Genomic DNA, 23748 nt, shown 5'->3' on the forward strand with positions numbered 1-23748 from the left:
CTGGTGTCGAGGAGGGGGCCGGTACCGGAGGGGGGGTGCCGGTAGCGGTTTGGGGGGGGGGATGCCGGTAGCGGGGGGGGCGATGCCGGTGCCGGGGGGGCGATGTCGGTGCTGGGGGGGCGATGCCGGTAGCGGGGGGGTCTCGGCGGTGCCCGGAGCCGCAGCCGGGGCGGGGCCGTTCCCCTGCAGCGGAGCCGGGGCCTGGGAGGGGGCCGGAGGGAACCGGGAGGGGGGGGAGGAGGAGGGGGGGGGGCGCGGGGACACCGGCACCGGGGCGACGGCTCCGCTCCGGCCCCAGGCTCCGCCCCCTTGCGGAGCTCCGCCCCTCCTGGCCACGCCCCCCGCCGCGAGGCCACGCCCCCGCCCGGCCCCGCCGCGCCCACTCAAGCCACGCCCACCCCGCGCGCTCTGACCACGCCCCCTCGCAGACTCCGCCCCCCGCCACACACAGGGCTATCCCGACCGGGGAGGGCGTGGCCTCTCCCCGCTAAACCCCGCCCCAGGTCCTTATTGGCAACCCCTTCGCCCAATCGGGAAGCCGGGGGCGGGGCGGCGAGGCGGCGGCCGCTTCCCATTGGGTGATGCCGGAAAGGGAGGGGGGGCGCGTGCGCGGAGGGGTGGGGGGGTACGACGTGGTGACGCAGCGTGCGTGTTGACGTTGACGCGGCGGCGACGGCGGCGGCGGTGAGTGCGGGCCCGGTGAGGGCGGGCCCGGGCCTAGGCCCCGCGCCCCGGCCCCGCGCCCCTCCCCCGGCCCCGGGCCCCTCCCCGCGGCCCCCGGGGCGACCCCCGCGGCTCTCGACCGCCCCCCGCCGATTGTGGGGGGGGGTCCCGGTCCCCGTTCCCCGCTCCCCGTTCCCACCGGGGGGCGTTCCCGTGCTCACCGGGGGTGGGGGCCCGGGCCCAACGGGGGGGCCCCGGCCCTCGTTTCCTGGGCCCGGGGGTCCCCGCGATCACCGGGGGGGGTCCCCGGGCCTAACCGGGGGTCCCCGGTCCCCGTTCCCGTCGGGATCGGGGTCTCCGTTCCCCAGGGGGGGTGGTCCCACTCCCCATTTGGGGGTCCCCATCCCCATTCCCGGTGCCCCCCCCTCTTCCACCCCTTCCTCCGGTAACCGCCGCTCTCTCCTCTCTCCGCAGGCACCTCCGGGGCTCTCGCGGCTTCACGGCGACGCCGCCGGGACCCGGCCGCAGCCGTTCGGCACCCCCACAACAACCCCCGCCCCCCCCCCCCCCACACCCGATGCCCTCCCCGGCCCCGGGGGCTTCCGAGCTTTTCCCGGGGCCGTCCCGCGGCGCCATGTGAAGGAGGGGGGGCCCGGCCGGTTCCGCCTCGCCCCCTTCCCCCCAATCCCGGTGGCTCCAGCCATGATGTTCCGGGACCAGGTGGGGATCGTGGCCGGCTGGTTCAAGGCTTGGAACGAGTGCGAGCAGACCGTGGCGCTGCTCTCGCTCCTCAAGCGCGTCACCCGCACCCAGGCGCGCTTCCTGCAGCTCTGCCTCGAGCACTCGCTGGCCGACTGCGCCGACATCCACCTCCTGGAGGCCGAGGCCAACAGCGCCGGTGAGCGGCCCCGGAACGTGCACCGGAATTCATTTGCACCCTAATTGGCACCGGAATTAGTTTGCGCCGTGGTTTTTGCCCCTTTCCTGGATGCTTTCTGCCCCCACCAGGCCTCCCCGCTCCCCTCCGACCAGCCCCAGTTCCCCCCTGCTGCTTTTTGGGGAGTTTTTCACCCCAATTTTACCCCTGTTTCCCAATCGTTTCTCCCCACTTCGGGGCCCTGCACCCCTCAAACCGGCCCCCGGTTACCCCCACGGGGCTCGGGCACGGCTTCGGGGCTGTGCTTCATGTACAAGGCCCTCCAAGGGGGCTCCCCGTGGTTTTTAGGATTTCTTTTAAGGTTTCGGTCCCTTCTAGGGTCCCTTCTAGGGTCCCTTTCAGGGTCCCTTAGAATTTAGGATTTTACCTCCGTTTCCCAATCCCTCCTCCTCGCTGTGCACCCCCACCCCCCTCCAACCTCCCCCAGCCCCCCCCTGCCACTTTTTGGCGCCCTTCTCCCCCCAATTCCACCCCCGCTTCCCCCTCTCCTCCCCTCCCTCCTCCCCCAGCCCCTTCTGCCGCACCCCACCTCCCCTCCCACCCCTTTCGCCCCCTCCCCTCGCCGCCTCCCCCCCCGTTTTCACCCTTTTTTTTCCTCCCCCCGCCAGCCGCCATCAGCCAGTGGCCCCAGGAGCCGGCGGAGGCGGCGGTGGCCCTGCTGCTGGCCCACCTCCCCCTCCTGCAGCCGGGCAACGCCGCCGCCAAGGCCGAGTACATGAAGAGGCTGCAGAAGGTGCTGGCCTACGCCATCGAGAGCAACCGCTGCGTGGAGGAGAGCCGCCAGCTGCTCTCCTACGCCCTCATCCACCCGGCCACCACCCTGGACGACCGCAGCGCCCTGGCCCTGTGGCTGGGCCACCTGGAGGAGCGTTTGGCCGGCGCCCCCCCCGCGCCCCCCCTGCGCCCTGACGCTGCCGCGCCTCCCGCCCCTCCTCCGCCCCCCCCCCCGCCGCCACCCCCACCCCCGCCGCCCCCCCGGCGTGCCCCCCACGACTGGCCCGAGCACGGGCCCCCCGAAATCGGGCCCCCGTGGCCTGAGGCGGCCCCCCGGGAGAACGGGCACCCCCCCCCGTTCCACCCCCCCCCCGCCGCCGGCAGTGGCGGGAATGGGCTGGGGGGCGCGGGTGAGTGGAGGGAGGGGGGGGGGGGGGTCAGGGGGAAAAGGGGGTGGGTGTGGGTTGGAGGGGGGTGGGGGGGCTCAGAGGGGCTGCGGGGGGTCAGAGGGGTATGGGGGAGGTCGGAGGGGGTGTGGGGGGGCAGAGGGATTGTGGGGGGGTCAAGGGGGGTGTGGGGGGTCAGAGGGGGTGGGGGGGATGAGAGGGATTGTGGGGGGGTCAAGGGTGGTGTGGGGGGGTCAGGGGTTGTCTGAGGGGCTGGGGGGGCAGGGAAAAAAGGGGGGGATGTGGGGGGCTGTTGGGGGGTCTGAGGGGCTGGGGGGGCATCAGAGGGGGTGTGGGGGGGGCAGAGGGGATGTCTGAGGGTTGGGGGGGTCACTTGTGTGTCTTGGGGAGCGGGGATGAATTGGGGGGGGTCATAGGGAGTGGGAGGGGCACTGGGGGGCCAAAATGGGGACGCGCGGGGACAAGGAGGGGGCGCAGGAGGTTGGGGGGGGGCACAGCAGGTTGGGGGGGACCAGGAGGTGTGGGGGGGGGCTGGAAATCTTTGGGGGGGGGGGCCGGAAAATGGGGCTGACCCCCACTTTTCCACCCCCCTTCCCCGCAGCGCTGCCCTGCCAGCTGCACCCCAGCCCTCTGAAGCGCTCCCTGTCGCTGGTGCCCGGCAGTCCCCAGGGAGGGGGTGGCGAGTGGCCTGGGGGGGGGGCGGCGAGGAGCCGGGGGGGCCCCCCCTCCTCCTCGCCCCCCCTTCGGCGAGCACGCCCCCCTGTCGCCGCAGAGCAGCGTGGCCTCGTCGGGCAGCGAGCAGACCGAGGAGCCCCCCGGCGGCCGCAACACCTTCCAGGAGGACGGCAGCGGCATGAAAGGTTTTGTTTTTTGGGGAGAGGGGGGGTCCTGGAGGGGCCTGGGAGGTTTTGGGGGGGGGGCCAGCAAGGCATCACCTTGCTTTCTGCCCCCCCCCCCTCCTAGATGTCCCCTCGTGGCTGAAGAGCCTGCGGCTGCACAAGTACGCGGCGCTCTTCTCGCAGATGACCTACGAGGAGATGATGACGCTGACCGAGCACCACCTTGAGTCGCAGGTGAGCAGCGCCCCCCCCTCAAAAAAAATAAAAAGAAACACACCAAAAACAGGCTGGGGACGGCCCCCACCTGTCCCTTTTTTGTGTGTGTCCCCCCCAGAACGTCACCAAGGGCGCGCGGCACAAGATCGCCCTCAGCATCCAGAAGCTGCGGGAGCGCCAGAGCGTCCTCAAGGCGCTGGAGAAGGTGCGGGGGGAGCCCCTACCCCCCTCCCTGCTGCCCCCAGGGTTGGGGGGGGGGGCAGACCTGACCCCCCCCCCGATCCTTTTGTGACCCCCCCCCCCACCCCCACTCCGCAGGACATCCTGGAGGGGGGCAACCTGTGGACGGCGCTGCAGGAGCTGCAGCAGATCATGGTGACGCCCATCAAGGCTTTCCGGCCCCCCCCAGCCCCCCCTGCCAACACCGGCGCCCCCCCCGACGCTGCCGCCGCCCCCCCGGGGGCCGCCGACGCCTTCGCCCCCCACCCGGCCGCTGACCCCGAGGCCCCCGCGGCCCCGGTTCCTGATGGGGACATCCCGGGGCAATTCACCCGGGTGATGGGCAAAGGTAAGGCTGTGGGGGGGGCCGTGTGGGTGTTTTTTTTTTTGGGGGGGGGGCCCCCACGGTGCCCTGACCCCCCCCAAAGTGTGCACCCAGCTGCTGGTGTCGCGGCCGGACGAGGAGAACATCACCAGTTACCTCCAGCTCCTCGAGAAGTGCCTGAGCCACGAGGTAAGGGGAAACTGGGGGGGGTTAAAATTGATTCGATTTCTTTTTTTATTTTTATTTTTTGGGGGGGGTGGGGGCCCCCAAAAAACGCTGCCCCCCCCCTCCCCAGGCGTTCACGGAGACGCAGAAGAAGAGGCTCCTCTCCTGGAAGCAGCAGGTCCTGAAGCTGCTCCGCGCCTTCCCCAAGAAGGTGCCGCTCGAGGGCCCAGGCTACCGCCCCCCCAAAGGGTAGGTGGGCGCGGGGGGGGACGGGGGGCACGCGGGCACCCCCCAGGTTGGGGGGGAGCAGCCTTTGACCCCCCCGGCCTCATTTATTCCTCCCCCCCCGTACCCCAATTTGTCCCCCTTGGTGCTGTGTTTGCCCTCCTCGGGAGCCCTCAGGCCTGGATTTGCCCCTCTGTGCCCCCCCCCCCCAGATCCTGGACCTCCCCCAGATCTTGGGACCCCCCCTGATCCTGGGACCCCCCCCAGAGCCTGGGACCCCCCCCCTGCTCCCCCCCTCCCATGCCCCCCACGCCCCCAGGGACCCCCCTTACCTTCCTCCCCCCCATTTTTTTTTTTTGGGGAGGGGGGGGCTCTACAGCCATTTCCCTGCCCCCCTCCTCTCCCTTCCCCCCCTCCCATTTCCACCCTGGGCCCCCCCCCCAGAACACTTTGTGTACGGGGGGGGGGGGGGGGGATTTTGGGGTGCTGTCCTCACCCCCCCCCCTTTTATTTTTTATTTGCCCCCCCCCCCCAGCTGGGCCTTCGGCTCCAACTCGCTCCCCATAGCTGGCTCTGTGGGGGGGGGGGCGGGGGGGCGGCGGGGGCAGCGCCCCTTTGCGTTGCCCCCCCGCGCGCTGCCCCCCACCCGCCTGGGGCTGCTGGGCCCTGCGGGGGGGGGCCCGGCCCCGCGACCCCCCCTCGGCGGCCCCCCCCCTCCCCTCGGCACCCAGGGCCGCCAGGTGGGTGAGGGGGGGGGTGTGGATTTTTTTTTTGGGGGGGGGGGGGGGGGTTGGAGGGTGTTTGGGGGGGGGTTAGAGGGTGGGGGGCGATGGGGGGGGTCTGATACTGGGGTAATTTTGGGGGGGGGCGATGGGGGGGTCTGATATTGGGGTAATTTTTGGGGGGGGTGATGGTGGGGGGGGCTCCAATGTTGGGGTGATTTGGGGGGTCTTGGGAGGGTTTTAATGAGGGGGGAGGTGTGGGGGGGTATTTGGGGGGGGAGGCAGAGGGATGGCGGGGGTGTCCTGGGGAAATTTGGAGTTTGTTTTTTTTTGGGGGGGGGGGCACTGAGGGACAAGGCAGGGGGTGCTCAGGGCGCTGGGGGGCTCTTCTCCGGCTCTTTTTGGGGGGGCTTTTTGGGTCCGGGATGGGGGTCTCCTCCCCCCTGTCATCCCCCCAATAAAATATTTCTCCCCCCCCCCCCAGAGCCTGTGGTTCGGCAGCGGGGGGGCCGCGGGGCGCAGCGCGGTGCAGCGCACCCACTCGCTGCCCGTCCACCCCTCGCCCCAGGCCCTGCTCGCCTTCCCTCAGGGTAAGTCTGAGGGGGGGGGGGGGCAAAAAAAAAAAAAAAAAAGCCCTGAGCCCCTCCTAACCCTAAAAGCCTTTTTTTAAAATTTTTTTTCTGCCCCCGCCCCCCCTCGCAGAGTGCCCCCTCCCCGGCACCGACCTGGAGATCAACCCCACCCTGGAGTCGCTGTGCCTGAGCATGACGGAGCACGCGCTGGGGGGTGAGCCCGGGGCGGGGGGGGCACGGGTTTATATTTTTTTAGGTGGGGGGGCTTCTAGGGAGGGGGGGGAAGAGCCTCCTTCCCCTCCTGACCCCCCCGTTTGCCCCCTGCAGACGGCACAGACAAGACCTCGACCATCTGACGCCGCCCCCCCCTCCGCGGGGGCTCCGCGCCCCTCTTTGCCCCCCCCGCTGTGACCATGCCCCCCCCAACCCCCCCTGCCCCTCCTCCACCTTTCCCCGAGCATCTTTATGAGTGTGTGGGGGGGAAATCAGGGGCGCCCCCCCCGCCCAAAAAATAAAGCAACCGAGGGGCTCCCGGGGGGGGGGGTGGGGCGATGACTTTGCCGGGGGGGGGCTGCGTGTGAACACTACAGGGGCTGCGTGACTGGGGGGGGGCTCTCCCGGCTGGGTTTCCTTTAATTTTTTTTTAATAATTCCCTGTTTTTTGTTTTTTTTCCTTTATTATTATTATTATTCTAATATTAATATTATTTGCCCCTGGCAAAACCAAACCACAAAGCTGGGAGGGGGGGGGGCACACACACACAGACATTGAAGGGGGGGGGGTCTCCACATCACCACGCCCCCCCCCCCCCCCCCCATGCCCATTTTGGGGAGGGGAACCCCCCCCCCCCGTGCCTGTTTTTTTTTTTTTTTGGGGGGGGGGCACAGCCCCTCGGTGCCCGTTTTTTGTGGGGTTTGGCGTGGGGGTGACCCCCCCTCCCTCCAGGCTTTAGGTACACGGCGATGCCCCGGGAAGGGGGGGGGGCCCCCCCCCGGTCGGTACAGCCCCCCCCTGCCCTGTGCCCCCCCCCCTTTGTACCTGTAGCGCCGCGGCCCCGGAGATAGAAGCGTTATTTTAGATACATTTTATTATGAATAACTTTTGTTATGACTATGGCTGGTAACCATGACTACGTTATTAAAGAGAAAAAAACAACAAAAAAAAACCAAACTGGCCTTTTTTTTTGGGCTTTTTTCCCCCCCCACAAAATAAAAAAAAAAAAAACACCCCCAAAAGTGGTGTTTTTCCCCCCAAAACTCAGTCGCTGGAGGAGTCGGACGCCTCGCTCGCGCTCTCCTCCTCCTCCTCCTCCTCCTCTGAGGCCTCGCTGGGGCTGAGGCGGGGGCTGCGGGGGGGTGCCCCCCCCTCGCTGCCCCCCCCCTCTGACTCTTCCTCCTCCTCCTCCTCCTCCTCTTCCTCCTCCTCCTCTTCCTCGTCGTCGTCGCTGCCGAAAATCTCCTCCTGGTCGCGGGCGGCGCGGGCGGCGGCGCTGCCCCCCCGCCGTGTTGCCCCCCCGCCCCCTCCGGAGCCTTCCTCCTCCTCCTCCTCCTCCTCCTCTTCCTCCTCTTCGGCCTCGTCCTCGCTCCGTGCCGACCCCCCCTGCTCGCTGCTGCTGCCGCCGCCGCCGCCCCCCGCCCCGCCGGAGCCTTCGGCCTCCTCCTCCTCCTCGCCGCTCCCGGCCCCTTCGCTCTCGCTGCCCTTCTCCCGCTCCTCGTCTGGAAAAGGAGGGGGGGGGGGGGGGCAATTAAATCGGAGGGGAAGTGTAGCAGGAGGCCCCCCCCCCAAAAAAAAGCCCCCCCCACTTACCGGAGCCAGGTGCCTCCTTCTCAGCCTCCATCTCCTCCTCCTCCTCCTCCTCGGGCTCGTGGTTCTCCAGCTGCGCCCTCCGCGCCTCCTGCCAGGGCAGGGGGTCTCAGTTCCCCCAGGGGGGTGCCCCAAAAGGCCGGGGGGGTCCCCAAAAAGCTGTTTTGCACGGGGGGGGGGCTCACCTGTGCCTCCAGCTCCTTCTCGTTCATGTCGCGGTGTTTCACCACCAGCACCGCGTTGGTGCCCGACTGCACCCCCGCCCGCGCCCGCCTCTTGCTCAGCCGCACCCTGAGGGGAGCCCGGGGGGGGTCAGGACCCCTCCCTTGTTGTTTGTTTTTTTTTTTGGGGGGGGGTCCCGGCCCCTTCTGGCCCCCCCCCAGGCCCCCACCTGGTCTCCAGCTCGTTGTAGTAGACGCCATCGCCCTCGCGGAAGATGAAGAAGTAATTCTCCTCGTAGCCCTTGCTGGCTTTGTTCTTCACGTTCCAGTTGTACTCCCGAGCAATCTTGTAGTCGTACCTGGGGGGGGGGGGGCAATAAAAATAAAGGGGGGGGTGTAGGAGCCCCCTCCTCCCTTAAACCCACCTCCCCGCCACCAAACCGCCCCCGAATTTGGTTTCTGCCTCCCCAGAAATCCACAGCTCACCCTTGGTTTCTCTGTCACAGCCCTGAGGGGGCTCTATAGGGTCCCCCCCCGTGTTGTAAGGTGCCCCCCCAGCCCTGTGGGCCCCCCCCGTACACATCCTCGGGGGCGTAGTCCATCTCCTCCTCCTGGTCCCGCTTGCGCTTGCGCAGCGTCTCCTCCACCGGCAGGAAATAGGCCACGAACTGGTTCCCCTCCTCGTCCATCATCCCCCTGCGGGCAGCGAGGGGTTAACAGGTCTGGGGGGGTGGGGGGGGCTCTGTGCGTGCCCCCCCCCTTTGCTCTGCGCCCCCTCCCTTTGCTGTGACCCCCCCCCAAACCTGATCATGGCCTGGGACATCATCTCCAGCGCCGCGGGGCCGCTCGTGTCCTTGGGCGCCGGATCCGAGTCGAAGATGACTTGGGCGCAGGGGTTGATCCACATCTATTTTATTTTTTTTTTTTAGGGGGGGGGCACGATAAAGCTGCCCCCACCCCTCAATTTTCTCCCTCCCCCCCATAAATCCCTACCTTGAAGTCGGGGAACACGGGCATCACCTCCACTGGGGTGACGCGGGGCTTGCTGTAGTGCTGCGTGATCTGAGGAGTGGGAGGGGGGGGCTCAGCCCCAAAAAATTCCATGCCGGGGGGGGGTCCCCAACGTGCTCCCCCCACCCCCCCGTGCCCCCCAGCCCCCAATTCCCCACCGCTTTCTGGGCGTCCTCGAAAGTTTTCTCGATGGCGGCGATTTGGCTGTCGCGGTCCTTGTAGATCTCCTCCTCCGTGAACTGCTGCTTCACCGAGACGCCGATCCTTTTTTTGGGGGGGGGGGGGGGGGGCACAGCAGCGTGGGGGGGTCACGGGGAGGGGCAGGGGGTGCGCCCCCCCTCCTTCTGACCCCCCCCCAGACTCACTTGACCTCGGGCTTCTCGTTGGAGACGCCGTAGCGGTTGAACTCGGTGGAGATGTACTCGGTCTTGCGCATCCATGGCACCACCTTGGCGTGCTGCTGTGACCTGGGGGGGGTTGGGGGGGGGACAGGGGGTGATGTAGCCCCCCCCCCCTCCCAAGCCCAAAATATTTGGGTGCCCCCCCCCCACAGTCCCCGTTACCTCTTAGAGCTGGTGGGCGCTTGGATCTCCTCCTCCAGCAGCTTCTCATCCGCTGGGTCCAGGAGCACTGAACGGAGACAAATTGGGGGGGGGGGGGGGGTCATTGTGTGCGTGTGACCCCAAAAAAGAAAAAAAAAAAACCCAAACCACCCTTTTTTTGGGGTGGAAGCCGGGCTCACCGCTGGGGTCGATGCGGTAGGTGTCGGGGTTGATGAGGTCGATGGTGACGCCCAGGTCGGGCTCGGTCAGCAGGTCGTGCTTGTGCTGCTTCTCCAGCGACGTGGCCTTGTACTGCACGAACCTGGGGGGGGGACACACACAGTGACCCCCCCCTCCTATTTCGGTGACCCCCGGAGCCGTTCGTCCCCCCCCCCCCCAAGCCGTGCGTACCGGTTCTGGTCGAAGGGGTAGGTGATGAACTTGGGGTCGAAGGGGATGTCGGGGAGGCTGTTGCAGTATTTCACCCGGCACACCACGCCCGACCTGCGCGCACCGTGGTCGGGGGGGGCGCCGCGACCCTGAGGACCCCCCCCCTCAGGACCCTATGACCCCCCCAGAACCCTGTGAACCCCCCCCCCACCCTGGGGATCCCCCCCCGGACCCTGAGACCGCCCTCAGACCCCATGACCTCCCCTGGACCCTGAGAGCACCCCCACAAACGTAGCTCCCCCCCCAACCAGGACCCCCCCCAGGACCCTTCAGGGCCCCCCCCCGAGACTCCAAGCCCCCCCTAGGACCCTGGGGACCCCCCTAGGACCCTGTGACCCCTCCCAGAACCCTGGAGAACCCCCCCAAGACCCTGAGACCCCCCCGACCTTGGGGATCCCCCTAGAACCCCATGACCCCCCCGGGACCCTGAGACCCCCCCCCCCAGGATCTTTCAGGGCCCCCCCCCGAGACCCCAGCCCCCCCCAGAACTCTGAGACCCTCCCCAGGACCCTTCAGGGCCCCCCCCAGGCCACTTTTGGGCCCCCAGACCCTATGGGACCCCCTCCCCCCCCCCGTGCACCCCCCCAGACCCTGTGCCCCTCCCCCCCAGACCCCGGCCCCCCCAGGCCCCGCCCCCTCCCCCCCCCCCGTGTTCCCGGAGCCCCTCCCCCACCTCTCCGGCAGCGTCCGGTGGGAGCTGGGCCTGTGGGGGGGGGGGAGGGGGAGTGACGTCACGGAGGGGTCCCCCGTGACGTCACGGCGCTGACGTCACGGCCGTGACGTCACGGGGGCGCGCCGTACCTGTGGCCCGGCTCCTCCCGCTGCGCCTGCGTCTGGATGGTGGGCGCCATGGCGGGGCTCGGCCCTGCGCAGGCAGCGCCGCGGGCAGCCGCGCCGGGAAGGCCCCCCCCGCCGTGACGTCACTTCCCGGCAGGAAGCGGAAGGCGAGGCGGGAGCATGGCGGCTCCCCCGCAGCCGCCGCCGCCGCCGGGGCCCGGGCCGGGGCCTCCCAGCGCGCCTGCGCCGCCGCTCGCGCCGGGGGCGGGGCCGGCTCAGGGGGCGGGGCCCGGGCCGCCGTTACCGGCCCAGGTGGCGGCTGCGCAGGCGCAGGACTTCGACCCCGTGCAGCGCTTCCGGCTGCTCATCCCCCAGCTGAAGGAGAGCCTGCAGGTGGGCGGGGCCTGCCGCCGAAAGGGGCGTGGTCCGGAGCCGAAACGGGCGGGGCCTGGCTCTGGGGAGGGAGGGGCTTGCAGGCTGGAGGGGGCGTGGCCTCGCGGAGACGGAGGGCGTGGCCTGGCGCCGAGGGGAGGGGGCGTGGCCTGGCGGCCGAAAGGGGGCGTGGTCTCCCTCCGAAATGGGCGTGGCCAGCGCTTAGCGGGGCTCCTGGAGGGAGGGGGGGGGGAGGGGGAGGCGGTGCCGGCTGGGGGGGTGTGGGGGGGTCCTGGGGTTCCCCCCCCCGCCCCCGGGGAGCCCCTTTTGCCCCCCCCAGCCCCTTTTTTGCCCCCCCCAGACGCTGATGAAGGTGGCGGCGCAGAACCTGGTGCAGAACTCCAACATCGACAACGGGCAGTGAGTGGGGGGGGCGGTTACACCCCCCCAAAATTCACCCTCCCCGACCCCCCCCCCCAGAGCCCCTCAGCGCCCTCCTGCGCTGTCCCAGCGCCTCCCAGTTCCCACCGCAGCCCCCCCAGTGCCCCCCAGGTGATGACGGGGGGGACACTGGGGGAGGTGGGGGCACTTGGGGGGTGGGGGGGGGCCCCGGGGGGGTGACAATGACCGCGTCCCCCCCCCCCGCTGCAGGAAGAGCGCGGACGGGGCCCTGCAGCGCTTCGACAAGAGCCTGGAGGAGTTCTACGCCCTGTGCGACCAGCTCGAGCTCTGCCTCGTGAGTGTCCCCCCCCTTCCGCCACCCCCCCCTTCCTCCTCATGGACACCCCCCACCTTGGAGAACACCCCCCAAACCTTGGGGACACCCCCCCCACCTCACGGGGACACACCCCCCTTCCACCACCCCCCCCAACCTCGGGGACCCCCCCCCTCTTTCCGTCCCCCCCCACTTCAGTGCCCCCCCTCCACCCCCTATCCCCACTTCACCCCCTCCCACCCCCTTGTCCCTGGGGGTGCCCCCCCCTCCCCGGTGACACCCCCCCAATTAACTCCTCTCCCCGCCCCCCAGCGCCTGCCCACGAGTGCCTCTCACAGAGCTTCGACAGCGCCAAGCACGCCCCGGCCCTGGTGCCGGCGGCACCCAAGGGTGAAGGGGGGGCGGCGGGGGGGGGCGAGAGCCTCCCCTACACCCAGTACCTGCCCCTCATCAAGGCGCAGATCGCCGGCGCCAGGGACATCCACAACGCCCTGCTGGAGGGGGCCAACAAGATCACCGGCAAACTGCCCCCCCGGGGGGCCCTAGGGAGGGTGGGGGGGGGGGTGGAAAAAACGGGATGGGGGGGGGCAGCGGGGTGTGTGGGGGGAAAGGGGTCAGGGAGCTCCTCCCCCCCCCCAGTGGGGGGGAATAAAGGTGGATGTGGTGGATGTGTGAGGGTTTTTTTTAGGGGGGGGTATGAAATGTGGGGGGTCACTGCTGAGTGTGGGGTTGCAGACAGGGCAGGGGGGCATGGCTAGGTGGGGGAGGGTCGCTTGGGTTTGGGGGGGCAGGCAAACTGGGGGGGGGGTGCAGCCAACTGGGGGGGGCACCCAGACGTCAGGTGGGTCGGGGGGGTCATGGTATGTGACCCCCGGTATGTGCACGGGGGTCACCCACACCCGGACGTGTGTGTGGGGGGGTCGCAGCCAGGTCAGGGGGGGCATGGCTAGGTGGGGGGGGTCGCTTGGGCTTGGGCGGGGCAGGCACGTGTAGAGGGGGCAGCCAAATTGGGGGGGGGCCACCCAGACGTCGGGGGGGGTCACCGGTATGTGTGGGGGGTCACCCACACGGTGGGCACCCCCATACACGTGGGGGGGGTTCCCCTGCCCATTCGGGGGCCACCCAAGGGTGGGGGGGGCTCCCCCCGGCCCCCCCCCCGCTGTTCCCGGCACCGTGACTCAGCCCCGGCCCCGCCCCCTGGCCCCGCCCCGCCCCTCCGAGGTGGGCGGGTTTCCCCGATGACGTCACCGCCTCTCCCCGTGCCGGGGCCGCGCCCTGCGCGTGACCCGGCGCCGGCCCCGCCCGGTGAGCTCATGGCCACGCCCCCCGGCGGCTTCCGGCCACGCCCCCCTCTCCGCTGACGTCACGGGAGCCCTTAAAAGGAGCTCGGCGGCGAGCGGCCGGTACCGGAGATCCCCCCCCCACCTCCATCCCGGGCTGCCATGGCCGCCGGCGCCACCGGGCCTGCACCGGAGCCGCTGCGCCAGGTACGGGACCCCCCCCCTTGGGGACTCCTCTCCCGGTGCCACCGGGACCCCCCCGGGATTCCCCTCCCGGCCCCCCCGGGACTTCCAATTCCCCCTCCCGGCCCCCCCCTCGGTCCGGCCGGGGTCCCCCGGGGACCTCCGGGGCCCCCGCGGGTATGGCCGGTGCTTCCGGGACCCCCTCCCGGTACAACCGGGCCCCTCCGGGACCTCCAACCCCTCCTGGGACCCCCCCGGAGACCTCTGCCCCCCCCCCAACCGTGTCCTCTTCTTCGTCCCCAGGTTCTTCGGTGCGCAGTCCCCCCGCCCGCCATCCCCGGAGCCCCCCCGGCCTCCCCGTTCTCCTTGGGGCCCCCCCGGACCTGGGCCGCCTCCTGCGTTCCCTCAGCGCCCCGAGCGGCCGCCCGGTGCCCCCCCCGCCCGGTTTCCCCCCCGGCACCACGGAGCCCCCCCGGGCTTGACCGCCCGGCCGGGGGGGCCAGCCTGGAGCTGCTGCTGGCGGCCTTGACCTTGACCTCGGACCTGGAGCCCGCGGGGGGGGCTCTGCCCCCGTTATCGCACCGCCGTCTCCGTTGGCGTCACCGCTGACCCCCGGGGGACCCTCGCCGCCGCTCTCACTTCACCGCCTGCCTTCCTCCTCCTCCTCCTCCTCCTCCTTGCCACCGACACCGCTGCTCGCCCCCCCGGAGGCTTCCCCCGTCGCCCCCCGCTTCGCCGCCGTCGCCGCTCTACAAGACGGAGCTGTGCCGCCCCTTCTCCGCCACCGGCCGCTGCCGTTACGGCTCCCGCTGCCAATTCGCCCACGGCCCCGGGGAGCTGCGGGGGCTCCGGCGCCACCCCAAGTACCGCACGCAGCCCTGCAGCACCTTCCTGCGCTGCGGCTCCTGCCCCTACGGCCCCCGCTGCCACTTCCTCCACGGCCCCCCGGCCCCGCTGCTGCTGTCCGATGGGGGGGGGACGGCCCGCTGGGCCCCCCCCGGCAGCCCCCGCCGCCTCCCGGTGTTTGACCGCATCTCGGTGGCGGAGTGAAACCCCCTATGAAAAGGGGGGGGGCGCCCCCACCCCCTGCTCTTTATGGGGGGGCGCCCCCACCCCATGATTTTCTATGGGGGGGGTGGCACCGCTATGAAGCCCCCCCCCTGCACCCTTTGTGCCTCTCAGGTGAAGGGGGAGCCCCCTTTTCAGCCCCCCCGTGCACTTTTTGGATGTAGCAGCCCCCCCATAAGGGGGGGCGCGCCCTGAGCTTGTCTCAGTGGTGCTAATTGGGGGGGGGTCGCCAGCGGGTCCTGGCTGCCCCACCCCCTCGATTTATGGCTTTATTTATTTATAGTCGGTGCCTTGGGGCTGCCCCCAGCCCTGTTGGGGGGTGGGGAGGGTTTTTGGGGTATTTATGGGATTTGTATTTTTTTGGGGGGGGAGGGGGGCGGGGGGAGTTTTTTAGGGTATTTATGGGGTTTTTAGGGTTTTTTTGTGTGTGGGGGGGTGGTAAATAAACCACTTGAGCTGTGACCGAAGCCTCTCGTTTCCTCTCTCGCCGTCACGGGACGCCCTTCCGGGGCCGTTTCCTCGGAAAAATTATAAATAAATAAATAAATAAAATAAATAAATAACCAAAAAAAAGGAAGAGCCGCGAGTGACGCAACGCTGACGTCACGGCCTCCCCTTCCGGGCCGCGGAGCGGGTCACGTGACGGGGGGGCGAACTCTCGCGAGAGGAGGCGGTGTCCGCGGAACGCGAACCGGAAGCGGAAGCCGCAGACCGGAAGCGGGGGCCTCACCGGGAGGAAACGGCGGCGGCCGCGGCTGCTCCCGGGGCCTGACGAGGAGGAGGCCGCGGGGGCCGCCCCCAGCCCCCCCCCCCTGCAGCGCCGCGATGTCGGACAGCGACGACAGCAACTTCTCGGAGGAGGAGAGCGAGCGCAGCAGCGAGGCCGAGGAGGCCGAGGCGAGGCCGAAGGCTCCGGGCCGGGGAGGGCCTGGGGGGGGGGTTGGGGCCTGGGGGGGGGGTTGGGGCTTTGGGGGGGGTTGGGGGAGCTCGGAGGGGGCCTTAGGGGTGTTGTGGGGGTTTTAGGCGCCGTGGGGAGCATTTGGGAGGCTCTGGGGGGGTGTTGGGGAGATTGTGGGGGGTTTACAGGGAGTTTGTGGGGTTTTAGGGAGTTGGGGGGCAATTTGGGGGTTCTTGAGTGGGTTTTGGGGGGTGTCGGGGATGTGGATGGTGTTGTGGAGGTTTTGGGGCAGCTTTAGGTGGGTTCTGGTGGGGTTTAGGGGTGTGCAGCTGGCTCTCACCCTCTTTTCCACCCCCTCCCAACCCCAAATTGTTGCACAGGCCGAGGAGGAGCGCGCCAGCGCGGCTGGCAGCGAGAAGGAGGAGGCAGAGGAGGAGGAGGAGGAAGAGGAGTACGACGAGGAGGAGGAGGAGGAAGATGACGACCGGCCGGCCAAAAAACCCCGCCATGGGGGCTTCATCCTGGACGAGGCCGGTGAGCTGCAGGGGGGCTGGGTGCGGTAGGGGCCGCCGCCGGCCTCCCCCCGGCCCCACTCAGCTCCCCGCTCCCCCCCCGCAGACGTCGACGATGAGTACGAGGACGAGGACCAGTGGGAGGATGGGGCCGAGGACATCCTGGAGAAAGGTGAGGGGCTCCCCCCCGGGGCTTTGGGGGTTCCCCATGTGGCTTCGGGGCCCCCCCTCAGGCTTTGGGGCTGCTTCTGTTCCGCTCCCTGCTCTTGAGACTGGAGGAAGAGGATGGAAACGAGGTCCAGTGGTGGCACGGCTCTTTTGGGGCTAAACCCCGTGGTTTTGGGCTGCGCTGCGTGGCCGCTCTGCCTCTTTCCCTGCCTCCAGGCGCGTTTTTCTCCCCAAATCCACCACTCGAGGGCAGGAGGGACGGCGGGGCCCCAGCTCCTCCCCTCCTCCTCCTCCCTCCCTCCCTCCTTCCCTCCCTCCCTCCCTCCATCCGTCCGTCCATCCCCCCCATTTGTCCGCTCAGCACATCTCATCCGCACCCGCCTGGTTTTATTTCTTTGCCATATTTTTTATTATTATTTTTCCTTCCTTTTTCTTTGTGGTTTCCTTTCCCTTCTGTGCCGCCGTCTTAATTTTATTCCTTCCCCTTTGTTCCCCCCCTCCCCCCGCGGGGGGTTTTGCCGCTATTATTTGCTCCATACTGTCCGCCCTCCACCGCCACCTCCTTGTTCCCGAGCAGAAGAGATCGAAGGTAAGCTCGAGTCAGCCCAAGCCCCCCCCCACGGCCTCTGGCGTCACCCCCCCGGGGCCAACCAAGCCCCCGTGGGCCGGGCCCGACCCTCCTCTTCCTCGCAGCTTCCAACATCGACAATGTGGTGCTGGACGAGGACCGCTCAGGCGCTCGGCGCTTGCAGAACCTCTGGAGGTGACGACAGCCCCGTCCCCCCCCCCCACAGCCCCCTTTTTACCCCCCCAGGGGCTGCAGGAGCGCGCTGATGCCTTTTATTCCCCCGCAGGGATCAACGGGAGGAGGAGCTGGGCGAGTATTACATGAAGAAATACGCCAAGTCCTCGGTGGGAGAGACGTGAGTGGCGCGGCGCCGTGCCCCGTGCCGGCAGGAAGGGCTCCTGCTTTTATAATTTATATTTTCTCTCTTTTTCCCCATTTTTTTTTGTTTTTTTTTCAGCGTTTATGGTGGCTCCGACGAGCTCTCGGATGACATCACGCAGCAGCAGCTGCTGCCGGGAGTCAAGTGAGCATTGGGCGAGGGGCTGGGAGATAAAACACGCCGTGTTTATGGGGAAAAAAAGGGGCGGATTGGGTCCGGGGGGGGGATTTAACTCTATAGGGCCAGGACGAGTCGCCCTATAACGGTTGCCCTTTGCCCCTGTGCAGGGATCCCAACCTCTGGACTGTGAAGTGCAAGGTAGGCGCTGGGCGGGGGGCTTTGGGGTGGGGGGCAGTGTTTCAGAGTGGGGTTTCCTGACCCTAAAGCAACCCCTTTTCCCCCTTTTTCCCCCCAGATCGGCGAGGAGCGCGCCACGGCCATCGCTCTGATGCGGAAATTCATCGCCTACCAGTTCACCGACACGGTGAGGCGGCGCGGGGGGAGCCGCAGGGGTCCTTGCAGCCCCCTCCCCCTTTTTCTTGACCTTCCCCTCGCCCCGCAGCCCCTGCAGATCAAGTCGGTGGTGGCCCCCGAGCACGTCAAGGGCTACATCTACGTGGAGGCCTACAAGCAGACGCACGTCAAGCAGGCGATCGAGGGCGTGGGCAACCTGCGCATGGGCTACTGGAACCAGCAGATGGTGCCCATCAAGGAGATGACCGACGTGCTGAAGGTGGTGAAGGAGGTCACCAACCTCAAGCCCAAATCCTGGGTGCGCCTCAAGCGGGGGATCTACAAGGACGACATCGCCCAGGTGAGGCTGGGGGGGGGACGGACACGAGGTGGGGGGGGGGGAAATTAGTGCTGCCCCAGCTCAGCGCCGCCTCCCCCGCCCCGCGGGCAGGTGGATTACGTGGAGCCCAGCCAGAACCAGATCTCCCTCAAGATGATTCCCCGCATCGATTTCGACCGCATCAAAGCCCGCATGAGCCTGGTAGGTTTGGGGTTGGGGGGGGAGCTGTGCCGCCGTGCTGGGGGGCCGCTGGCTCAGCCCGCTGCCCCCCTCCCCCCCCCCCTTGCAGAAGGATTGGTTTGCCAAGCGCAAGAAGTTCAAGCGGCCCCCCCAGCGGCTTTTTGATGCTGAGAAGATCCGGTAGGTGCCTCTCAAGGGCAGGGGAGGCCAAAAAAAAAAGCCTCCCCCCCGCCCCCCCCCCCCAGCGAGCTGCCTTCCCTGAGGGGCTTTTTTATTTTTTGTTTTTTTTGTTTGCCCCCATCTCGGCTCAGCTCCCTGGGAGGTGACGTGGCCTCGGACGGAGACTTTCTCATCTTCGAAGGCAACCGCTACAGCCGCAAGGGCTTCCTCTTCAAGAGCTTCGCCATGTCGGCTGTGGTGAGCGTGGGCCTGGCTTTAAATCCAGACCCAAACCCGGCACTTTTCACCCCAGATTGCTTCCCTTCCCGTGGCACGATGCAGAGGCGGGGGGCCGGGTGGGAAAAGGGGTAAGGAGGGAGGGGATGGTGCTGCTGTGATGCTGTCGGTGTGGCATCGGCGCTGCCCGGGTGAGCAGGGGCAGTTTGGGAGAGAAGGGGGGGCATTTTGGGAGGGAACAGGGGGCGTTTTGGGAGGGAAGGAGGGTGTTTTGGCCATCGGCTTTGTCCGTGGCAGATCACGGAAGGCGTGAAGCCCACCCTGTCAGAGCTGGAGAAGTTCGAGGACCAGCCCGAGGGCATTGACTTGGAGGTGGTGACGGAGAGCACAGGTACGCAAGGGGGGTTTTCAGCGTGGGCCCCCCCACTCCTCGCCGTACCCCCTGCAGCATCTTGGTCCCTCAACTTCCCAGGGAAGGAGCGCGAGCACAACTTCCAGCCCGGCGACAACGTGGAGGTGTGCGAGGGTGAGCTGATCAACCTGCAGGGCAAAATCCTCAGTGTCGACGGCAACAAGATCACCATCATGCCCAAACACGAGGACCTGAAGGTAGCAGAGAGCCCGGTCTGCAGCTCTGGGGGCCTCAGGGGGGTTGCCGTGACCACGCCAGGCCTCCTCCCCTGCGCCTCTCTCCTTTCCCCCCCCCCCCCTTTTAGGACATGCTGGAGTTCCCAGCTCAGGAGCTGCGCAAGTATTTCAAGATGGGTGACCACGTGAAGGTGATCGCCGGGCGCTTCGAGGGCGACACGGGCCTCATTGTTCGGGTGGAGGAGAACTTCGTCATCCTCTTCTCTGACCTCACCATGCACGAGGTGAGCGCGGGGCTTGAAAAACCCAGCCCGGGGAGGAGGGGAAGGTGCCGCCGCGGCCGCCTCTCACCCCTCTTCTCCACCCTTGCCCTGCCGCCAGCTCAAGGTTCTGCCACGGGACCTGCAGCTCTGCTCGGAGACGGCCTCGGGTGTGGACGTCGGGGGGCAGCACGAGTGGGGCGAGCTGGTGCAGCTGGACCCCCAGACCGTGGGGGTCATCGTCCGCCTGGAGCGCGAGACCTTCCAGGTGAGCTCTGGCCGCCGCGATGCTGGAAGGAGCCACGTTTTTTTTTCTCTGTTTTCCTGTGTTTTTGGGTGCCCCGCTGGGGAAGGGGATGAGAGAGGGACTCGTGCACGCAGCCCTGTGCCGGAGATGCCTCCCCAGCTTCGGCCTCGGGGGCGTGGAGGGGGCTGTTTTGGGCAGGCCCCCTCCCTCCCAGCTCCTTGCCTCCCCCCCGCCGTGGGCTGCAGGTGCTGAACATGTACGGGAAGGTGGTGACAGTGCGGCACCAGGCTGTCACCAGGAAGAAGGACAACCGCTTCGCCGTCGCCCTCGACTCGGAGCAGAACAACATCCACGTCAAGGACATCGTCAAAGTCATCGATGGGCCCCACTCGGTATGAGCTGCGGCGTGGGGGGCGCCATCAGCTCGCCTGTCTTGGGCCTGCTGGGTTTGCTGGGTTTACTGGGGGCCTTTCTGGCTGCTTCTGGCACCGAGGGGCCTTCCTGGTGCTGGGCGAGGGTCCTGTCCCCCCTCTGGACCTCACCCCTTCCCCCCTTTGACCGTCCCAGGGCCGCGAGGGGGAGATCCGGCACCTCTTCCGTGGCTTTGCCTTCCTGCACTGCAAGAAGCTGGTGGAGAATGGCGGCATGTTTGTCTGCAAGACCCGACACCTTGTCCTGGCTGGCGGTTCCAAGGTGGGAGCGCGCTGGGGGCACCCCCCCAGCTGCTTTGGGGCGGGCTGCAGTCCCCCCCCCCCCAACTCCCCAGCACCCTTTTTTTCGCCCTTTTTGCAGCCGCGGGATGTCACCAACTTCACCGTGGCCGGCTTTACTCCCATGAGCCCTCGTATCACCAGCCCGATGCACCCCAGCGGGGCCGGTGAGCGCTGGGGGGGTGTCCCCGAGGGCAGGAGAATGTCCCCGAGGGGGGGCTCAGCCTGTCCTGAGCCCCCCCCTCGCCCCCCACCTCCCTCCCCGCAGGCCAACGCGGCGGCTTCGGCGGCGGCGGCATGAGCCGGGGGCGCGGGCGGCGGGATAACGACCTCATCGGGCAGACGGTGCGCATCTCCCAGGGACCTTACAAAGGTGGGGGCCTCCTTGGGTCTGGGGGGTTTCTGGGTCCTGTCCCACTCCCCTCTCACCATCTGGGGCTGTGGGGTCGCCCGCGCCCCCCCTGCCCAGCCCCTCCCGCGCCCCGCAGGCTACATCGGGGTGGTGAAGGACGCCACCGAGTCAACGGCCCGCGTGGAGCTGCACTCCACCTGCCAGACCATCTCGGTGGACCGCCAGCGCCTCACCACGGTGTGAGTGCCCCTTTTGGGGACTGGGGAAGAGACGCTGGGGGCTGTCGGGGACTCTGTGTCCCCCCCTCCTCTGACGCAGCGTCCCCCCCCCCTCCCTCAGCGGCTCGCGGCGCCCCGGTGGGATGACATCGACCTACGGGCGCACCCCCATGTACGGCTCCCAGACCCCCATGTATGGCTCAGGCTCCCGCACCCCCATGTACGGCTCCCAGACGCCCCTGCATGATGGTGAGTGGCTGGGGGGGGCCCCGGGATTGATGGGGGGTCGATGGGGGACACGGGACGGGGGTTAGGTGGATCCCAGGGGGGCGGAAGGGACCCTGGCCCCATCTTTTGGAGGGAAGGAGCGGGGAAAAACGGGCACTGGGGACAAGGAGGGCTGAGGGGGAGGGGGATATGGGGCTGAGGGGACACCCACGCAACTGTCGTGGCCCCCCGTGGGGTGTTGCAGGCAGCCGCACCCCACACTACGGCTCGCAGACCCCGCTGCACGATGGCAGCCGCACGCCCGCCCAGAGCGGCGCCTGGGACCCCAACAACCCCAACACGCCTTCCAGGTGGGTGCCAGCGGGGTGCTGGGGACCGGGACAGCCCCACTGCGGGGGCCCTGGGCCACCAGAGGGGTGGCCACCACGGGATTCCAGTCCCCAAAGTGTCCCAGGTGCCGTGACGCTGCCTTTCTTCCGTCCCTAGGGCCGACGAGGACTTTGAGTACGGCTTCGATGACGAGCCCACGCCCTCACCACAAGGCTACGGTGGCACCCCCAACCCGCAGACCCCCGGCTACCCCGACCCCTCGTCCCCGCAGGTCACCCAGCCCTACAACCCCCAGACACCTGGCACGCCGGCTATGTGAGTGTCCCCTCCGCCACGCACCTGTCCGGGGCTTTGGGGCGCCCCAAAACCTGGCTCTGGGAGGGGGAATCTTAGCCCCATGACCCCGAGTTGGGGCTGGGGGGAGGAACCTCATCCCTGCAAGGCTCCAAACCGTGATCCTGGCAGGGAAACGTGCTCCTGGCGGACCCCAACCCCACGCTTGGAGTTGACAGCGTGTTCCCTGAAGCCCCCTGCGGGGCGATGCGGTGCCCCCATGTCCTCCTCTCGCCCCGGCAGGTACAACACCGACCAGTTCTCCCCGTATGCCGTGCCGTCGCCGCAGGGCTCCTACCAACCCAGCCCCAGCCCCCAGAGCTACCACCAGGTGGCCCCCAGCCCCGTGGGCTACCAAAACACCCACTCGCCAGCCAGCTACCACCCTACGCCATCGCCTATGGCCTACCAGGTACCCCCAGACCCTTCCCCCCCCCCCCCCCCCCCATATCTCCCTGCCGCCTCTCACACCGTTTTTTCTCTGCCCCCAGGCCAGCCCCAGCCCCAGCCCGGTGGGGTACAGCCCGATGACCCCAGGGGCGCCATCCCCGGGGGGTTACAACCCCCACACCCCCGGTTCGGGCATCGAGCAGAGCTCCAGTGACTGGGTGACCACCGACATCCAGGTGAAGGTCCGGGACACCTACCTGGACAGTCAGGCAGTGGGACAGACGGGCATCATCCGCAGCGTCACGGTGAGGCGGCAGTGGGGCTTGTTTGGGGGTGTGTGTGGGGGGGACACGGGGGCCGGGACAGCGCGTCCCCACGGAGCCTTTGCTGTCTGACCCCGTCCTCGCTGCGCAGGGGGGGATGTGCTCTGTCTACCTGAAGGACAGCGAGAAGGTGGTGAGCATCTCCAGCGAGCACCTGGAGCCCGTCACCCCCACCAAGAGCAACAAGGTATGGCCCCCGCCGCCCTCCTGTCCCCTCTGGGACACCGATTGTCCCCTCGGTGCTGCTGCTGGCTTCTCTCCTCACCTCCCAGCCCCGTCAGCAGCCCCCTGGGAACCCACCACCCCGCACGAGGGCTCCTGTGGGATCTCCGGAGCCCTTCCTCCTTCCCTCAAGACCCACTGCTTCCCCCACGCTGACCTTACCCCATCCCGCCTTCTTCTTTTGGGCTTTGACTTCCCTGCCCCTCCTGGGGGGGGGCCTCACCCCCTCGTGCCCTCCCAGCCCCCCCTGGGTGCCCTGCACGAACCTCCCGCTCCCCGCTCTCGTCCCAGGTGAAGGTGATCCTGGGGGAGGACCGCGAAGCCACCGGCATCCTGCTCAGCATCGACGGCGAGGACGGCATCGTCCGCATGGACCTGGACGAGCAGCTCAAGATCCTCAACTTGCGCTTCCTGGGCAAGCTCCTGGAGGCCTGAGCACCCCCTGCCCCGCCCTTGCTGACATCCCCTGCTCTGCGTTTCTCTTTCTTTTTTTTTTGTGTCTTTTTTTTTTTGTCTCCCCCCCTTGTTTTCTCATTTTACCTCCCCTTTGCCTTGGAGCCTGTTTGTGACAGGATTTCAGTGTCCAATAAAAGAAAAGCTGCTGTGTGCCCGCCTCTGTCCTGTCCCCTGGGTAGTGGGATGGGGGGCTACTGGGACGGGAACGGTACTGGGATGAGAAGGGGGGGGACTGGAACGGGGTGGGGGGGCCTTACTTGGCCGGGGAGGATACTGGAACTGACACGGAGGGTCCAGTTGCATGTGGGGCTGCGTGAAGGCTCCCCTGGGGAGTTCAGTTGTACCCAAAGGATTCCACTGGGGGCACTCTTTGCGGTTTGGAGATGGAGAGCAGCAGAGGTAAGGCAGCTGGGAAGAGAGATTAAAGTATTGCAGTAGGTAGGCTGTGGTTATGAGGTGCCTCAGGGTGTGCTTTTTTTTCTTGTTTCCACCCTTCCCTCATGCAGCCTTGGAGAGGTGAAGTCCCCATGGTGTGGAGTGGTGCAAAAAGGTGAAAGGGTTGTCAGCCCAGTCAGTTTCCTTCACCAAAGCTAAGGTATATCTTTGAAGCGAAACAGCCTGGTTGCTTGTGCTCCACCTTGTAGACCTAAGCCAACAAAAAACAGGGCTGCTGTTTCTCCTGCTCTCTTTACCTCTTCTCATGCACGGCCCCTCCCCTTTTCCATGTGATTGGGGTGGGATGCAATGGTATATGACTTGCAGGCATCCCATCAGAGAGCTCATTCTGCCTGGGCTGCTCTTTGGCGGGCAAGTGCTTTGTTTTTCCTTCA

At 67.9% G+C, this 23748-nt stretch overlaps 4 protein-coding genes across 5 annotated transcripts; 3 read left to right on the plus strand and 1 right to left on the minus strand.

Annotated features, from left to right (window-relative positions):
• The first annotated feature begins 531 nt into the window (after window positions 1-531).
• Window positions 532-6373, plus strand: SAMD4B (sterile alpha motif domain containing 4B). Its single transcript, XM_072030087.1, is given in 14 exon segments — window positions 532-684; window positions 1138-1561; window positions 2209-2724; window positions 3323-3423; window positions 3425-3581; window positions 3685-3794; window positions 3895-3981; window positions 4095-4344; window positions 4424-4509; window positions 4616-4734; window positions 5246-5450; window positions 5917-6022; window positions 6135-6218; window positions 6332-6373. Coding segments are annotated over 13 exon segments (2046 nt in total). The 5' UTR covers window positions 532-684; window positions 1138-1365; the 3' UTR covers window positions 6361-6373.
• Window positions 6374-7074: 701 nt separating this feature from the next.
• PAF1 (PAF1 homolog, Paf1/RNA polymerase II complex component) lies at window positions 7075-10887 on the minus strand. Its single transcript, XM_072030092.1, has 14 exons — window positions 10774-10887; window positions 10646-10675; window positions 9934-10026; window positions 9723-9844; window positions 9544-9610; window positions 9346-9447; window positions 9139-9244; window positions 8963-9031; window positions 8773-8876; window positions 8549-8665; window positions 8200-8328; window positions 7994-8099; window positions 7812-7899; window positions 7075-7720 (listed from the first exon to the last, which is right to left on the minus strand). The coding sequence occupies exons 1-14, from the start codon at window positions 10821-10823 to the stop codon at window positions 7263-7265; spliced, it is 1641 nt and encodes a 546-aa protein (XP_071886193.1). The 5' UTR covers window positions 10824-10887; the 3' UTR covers window positions 7075-7262.
• A 42-nt stretch (window positions 10888-10929) lies between these two features.
• Window positions 10930-14349, plus strand: MED29 (mediator complex subunit 29). The gene is made up of 5 exons (XM_072030032.1): window positions 10930-11142; window positions 11483-11541; window positions 11773-11861; window positions 12149-12431; window positions 14010-14349. The coding sequence occupies exons 1-5, from the start codon at window positions 10930-10932 to the stop codon at window positions 14347-14349; spliced, it is 984 nt and encodes a 327-aa protein (XP_071886133.1).
• Window positions 14350-15072: 723 nt separating this feature from the next.
• On the plus strand, window positions 15073-23068 carry SUPT5H (SPT5 homolog, DSIF elongation factor subunit). 2 transcript variants are annotated; one of them, XM_038169365.2, is made up of 29 exons: window positions 15073-15264; window positions 15646-15799; window positions 15884-15949; window positions 16523-16534; window positions 16639-16708; window positions 16800-16868; window positions 16971-17036; window positions 17180-17210; window positions 17308-17376; window positions 17455-17706; window positions 17797-17886; window positions 17975-18045; window positions 18177-18282; window positions 18559-18652; window positions 18734-18870; window positions 18978-19133; window positions 19231-19377; window positions 19602-19748; window positions 19924-20049; window positions 20149-20233; window positions 20335-20439; window positions 20555-20657; window positions 20758-20885; window positions 21109-21214; window positions 21351-21509; window positions 21771-21939; window positions 22019-22222; window positions 22332-22427; window positions 22754-23068. In XM_038169365.2, exons 1-29 carry the CDS (start codon window positions 15193-15195, stop codon window positions 22895-22897), a joined length of 3234 nt encoding a protein of 1077 aa, XP_038025293.1. In that variant the 5' UTR covers window positions 15073-15192; the 3' UTR covers window positions 22898-23068. The 2 variants fall into 2 exon arrangements, with proteins under 2 accessions (XP_038025293.1, XP_038025294.1); XM_038169366.2 differs by lacking the exon at window positions 16523-16534.
• The last annotated feature ends 680 nt before the right edge of the window (window positions 23069-23748 follow it).

Source organism: Anas platyrhynchos, chromosome 33 (genome assembly GCF_047663525.1).
Source record: "Anas platyrhynchos isolate ZD024472 breed Pekin duck chromosome 33, IASCAAS_PekinDuck_T2T, whole genome shotgun sequence".
Lineage (NCBI taxonomy): Eukaryota > Metazoa > Chordata > Aves > Anseriformes > Anatidae > Anas > Anas platyrhynchos.